Source organism: Megalops cyprinoides, chromosome 19, assembly GCF_013368585.1.
Source record: "Megalops cyprinoides isolate fMegCyp1 chromosome 19, fMegCyp1.pri, whole genome shotgun sequence".
In the NCBI taxonomy this organism is placed as follows: Eukaryota; Metazoa; Chordata; class Actinopteri; order Elopiformes; family Megalopidae; genus Megalops; species Megalops cyprinoides.
In genome coordinates, this window is record NC_050601.1 from 13,062,811 (window position 1) to 13,067,595 (window position 4,785).

General features: G+C 43.3%; 1 protein-coding gene across 1 annotated transcript; it reads right to left on the reverse strand.

The window, feature by feature from the left end:
* Window positions 1–533: 533 nt before the first annotated feature.
* On the reverse strand, window positions 534–4,146 carry jmjd8 (jumonji domain containing 8). Its single transcript, XM_036553094.1, has 9 exons — window positions 3,914–4,146; window positions 3,419–3,511; window positions 3,274–3,322; window positions 2,592–2,688; window positions 2,236–2,304; window positions 1,876–1,995; window positions 1,467–1,534; window positions 917–1,051; window positions 534–677 (listed from the first exon to the last, which is right to left on the reverse strand). Exons 1-9 carry the CDS (start codon window positions 4,021–4,023, stop codon window positions 597–599), a joined length of 822 nt encoding a protein of 273 aa, XP_036408987.1. The 5' UTR covers window positions 4,024–4,146; the 3' UTR covers window positions 534–596.
* Window positions 4,147–4,785: the final 639 nt, after the last annotated feature.

A 4,785-nucleotide genomic window follows, 5' to 3' on the forward strand; every position in this document is an offset into this window, starting at 1 on the left:
GAGCTGCCCCAAGTCTGTCTGGATAATTTGCGGTTTGTCTGTTTCCTTTTAGTACTGATATTGTTACCCAGCAGTAACATCCCACACACAGCAGGACATTGTTTTAGGCTCCAGTAAGAGAACCTCAGATAGTTAGGAATTTCAGCTTATCCGTTTCCTTCAACAAGCAATTCAACTGGCAATGTACAACCCTGCATCTCTTCACAGTAATATTTACCTCCATGCAAATTAAATTGTATTTTCCACATTATAATGGGAATGGAATTATTGCACATCTTGCTGTAAGCAGAGGTGTATTTCCTTCCCAGGTCCTCATATACATTGTGTGCTTTGAGGTTACTTGTCCGCTGCGAATGGCTTTGAGTTCAATGGCTTGTACTGCCCCTCTGGTATCTAGTATGATGTTTACCTAATAAAGACTTTATGAAGAAGGCATTAGTCTCTTTTGTCATGTTGTATTGTTTGTCTTAAAATAATTAACAATGAAAAAAACTTTCTTCATTTGATTAGAAATATAAAATTTATTTGCTGCACGGCTGAAGTTGAAATGACTTTGATCCAAAGGAGAGCTCTTTCAGCCTGTCCGACCCAGGCAGTCACCCCAGGAAGGTGGAGATGAAGACGCTGGTGTCCAGGTTGAGGGTGGCATGCCACCAGCGGTCTGGGAAGTAGAGCACCTAAAACGGGGACCGGACGTCAGGCAAATAAGTTAAACATGATCGTCCTCAGTAGCCTACTGAACAACAGGGCCCCTGCATTTTAGGAAAGGTGCAAAATGCGAACGGAATCGAATCTTGGGAATATTCATGATAACCTCTGAATTCATGACAAGCTCTGCGCACCGAGGATACGGAGTGATACAACAGTCTGTTCCCTGTGAACACTGGGGACTGAGAAAGCCAATGTTCCCACTGACCTCCCCAGGCCGGATAGTGCACTCCATGGGCCTCTCTTCTGTGGGCAAGGAGGGGTAGGTGTCTCTGACCCAGGACAACGTCGTGTGATTGGGGTGAAAGTGAGGCTCTTTATCGGGCGGGTACAGGAACCAGCGCTGAGAAGTGCAATACACAAGTTCTACATCAAACAGCAACAGAGCTTGAGCCATTGACATTGAGTAAGTTAAACTACGCTCAACCTGGCCTGTGGTGCTGAAAACCCTATGTATTCAAGTAGTGTTTGAACATACTCTTGGAAAAGTTTTCTGCTTATTTGCCATCTCTTTTCATAAAAAGGACCTTGGAAAACACAAAGTAAGAACTGTGTTTGTAATCTAATTTGGGCAGCTGGGAATGTGTTTCTGCATGTCTCTTCAAGAGCCTTGTAGAGACTCAGTGAGAACTCGCACCCATGACTGCTGTCAATGCCTTCATCTGTCTCTGTATTTAGCTTGCTATTCGCACTCAGTTAATTAATCAAATTATGCATGATAATTTCTCACAGATTTGGTTCTCCCTTGGAGTGATTACCTTTCTGCCATAAATTACTTCAGAATAGCCGGGGCCATGCCAATGAAAGGGCACACCAGTTCCAGGGCCTGTGGAAGAGAGACCCACGTCAGCACCAACAAGCACCAGAGTGCAGCCTACTGGACACCAGAACCTGAGACTGTAATCAGAAAGCTACAACTTTAAATACCAGTAAGGACACTGTTCAGCATAGTGCTAGACCAGAATTTAGACAGTAAACACACAGTTGTAGGAATAAATAACGTATCAAATGCAAGTTTTATGTTACAATGGACAAGGACATCTACTAAAGCAAATAAATTCAGTTAAGTGACGTAATCTGTAAAGACCTGGAAGCAGTGCAGCACTCATACATCTAATGGCAAAAAATTCCCCTGCTATAGAGGTATTCCAGTCTGAGTGTAATGACCTGCAATGCCGAAGCTGTAGGCCCCACTGGTGTACGGAAGCACATAGCGAGGAGCCTGGTAGTGCTCAAACAGAGACTGCCACTCTGTGAAGTTGTTGTCTCCAAAGAAGTACAGGGTGTCTGTCAGAAAAAAACAAGACAGCTATAGCATCGACAGCATTGTTATACCTACTATTTTGACTAGGTTTTCCCAAATCAAGCAAATTCCATGTCAAAAGGGGGGCAAATAAGTAACCTTTTAAACATTTTACTCTTTGCACTCTTTGCAGAACACTCTGCTCTGGAGGTTCTGTGTTGAAGCTCTGGTGTTTGCAGTAATGAGGTTGCATGATGGACAAAAAAATGAAGGGAAAAACTCACCACTTCCAAGGGTATCCAGAGACTGGGGTTTCAGCAGGTGCTCCACATACTCCTGGAATGGAATATCCACTGTGGACAGAGAACACAAAGAGCTTCATGCAGGTGTTGTGCACTGAGAGATGAGAGGAGTGGCTCTAGAGTGGAGGAAAGGACAACATTCCCTGCTTTTGGGCCTTCCGGTTTGAGTTTCAATGCATATGCAAGGCTGCCTCTATCTATAAGTCTGTCTGCAACTCTGCCTGTGCTAGCGAGTCTGTGTGTGAATCTGCCTGCAATGGTATGAATGTTCTTCAAAGGGAGGTAGACACTCAGTCCTCATGTGATCTCCAAAAACTAGCCTGAATGTTCCCACTGACCTTTCCTGTAAGAGTAGGTGTTGGCGGTGCTCAGTCTCACCAGGTGCCCTCCATAATCCTGTAGCAGATTGGCTTTGGAGCACAGGAACTGGAATTTCTGAAAAGACACAGAAGCAGATCACAATGCTACATTTACAGGGGTATGGTGAAGCCTCAACACTTTACATAGAGGATTTACTAGAAATAATGCAAAGAATAAAATCATTTAAAATCAGAATTTAAAAAATTACTGATGTCTGTTGAATTCATACAGCTATGTTTTTGCAACATTTGACTTTCAACATTCAGTGGGACCAATTTTGACATCACCCTCTCAGATCAGCACATAAGCCTACATTTATCAGCTGGATTCTGAAACATAGTCTCTTATTGAAAATGTAAATCAGTTCTGAGATGACTTAAATGAAGTTGTCATTTTTGCCATTTCTGTGCCGCTCAGTATACTGTCATTTTTGATCACAGGATAATGTTAACAAAATCATATTCATAATTCAAATCCTGATAAAATGTTTCTGTCGAGCAGGTCTGGAATCAGGACGAAACACTAGCGATGCTGATGAACACTGCAGTGTGAAGGTGCCTGTTCAACTTAAGATCAGTGTGAGTGTGGTATCAGTAGGTTACACAAGTTTCCAGTATTTTCTGTTAAGTGACTAGTAAAGGGAAACCAGCAAGCTCTTACCGTGTTATCTGACAAGCCCCGGAGAATGACCGGCTTAGAGTATGCATATCTGTCAGCAAAAAGATGATGGTGATACACTAAACGAAAACAGAACTTTAATTCGTACAATATTAAATTCACAGCATGCTAATCGAGAAAGACTTACTGTTTGATGAACTGTGAGTATGTCAGTGACTTGTCCCAGATGTCAATATTACAAGGCCCCTCGTCCGTCAAACTTAACAGTGAACCTGATGACCTGTATATCAAATACCGATAAATATAATGAGTGAATAGTTTATAACACCAGCTGTCAACAATGCAGAGGACAATTCAACATCACATTTCCACACTACAAAAACTTCAGGCAGCGTGTTGGCTAATATAATTCTAAGCACACGCATTTTAAAGCTAACTGAAAATGAACAACGGGGTAAACGAGCAAACATCAGGTACCAGATGCTGGACGTACTGATTTGGACCGGTCAAGTGAACACTGAACACTTGGTAATTGGCAATACAACCACACGTGGCTAACAGACAGTAGAAGCAGCACAAGCTATGCTTGTGTATTTGTCGCCTCTGTACACACAACACTGTTAACAACCATCCAGTCAGCTTTTGCATGTTATCATCTTCATAGCCATGCCCTGCTTCCTACCATCCTCCATCGTTACTGGACACTTTTTCCTCGCCATCTGGACACTCCAGTGTAGACGGTAGCCAAAACGAAAGAACATAAACCACTAGAATCACCGGTTTACATTCCATCTGTTTTGAAAAGTGCAAAATGCAGTCTTCCCGATCCGTTTCAGCGCATTAGAGAGGCATTTATTTGTGATGTGTTAAGTGCAAATGCATCCCTGCCGGTAAGTACAATCAGAGATGTGTGTCCTTTCCATTCTGTGTAGCTCCCATTCTTCCTGTTGCCGACAACCACTCAGCGGCAGCCACACCGTACAATGGGCGTGGTATTTTATTCATCACACGAATCGCCGGTTTCTCCAAAAGCCGGGCCCAGCGCCACAGCATCTATCAGGTGAACACACCCGCCCGAGTGCCTTGTGGGAGGTGGAGTCCTTTTCGTTATTCACTCAATGGTGAACTGCCGCTGAACGCAGATTTTCAACGCCGGGCTCCCACGTAATGAGATGTAACTCCGTACAGCTTTCCTCGATTGTTTATAATTCTATTTGATGCTGTTTTCGGGAGACACACACACACACACACACACACGCACACAGCCCCCCATTGGCAGGCAGTCTTCCTAAACCAGCCAAAATACTTGCATGTCACACCTCTCCTCATCTCCTGCTACTGGTTACCAACTGTGGGCAGGATGACATTTACATTCATTCGTTTGACACATGCTTTTATCTGAAGCGGCTTACAAATAAGGGGCACAACACAAGCAAAAAGCCATATATGGAAATATGAAATTCCAGTTCCACTGACATGACATGTTTTTTAAGCCACACCACATTAAAGCATTTTGTACCACACAACACTTCTGATGCTGAGAATAACAAACAT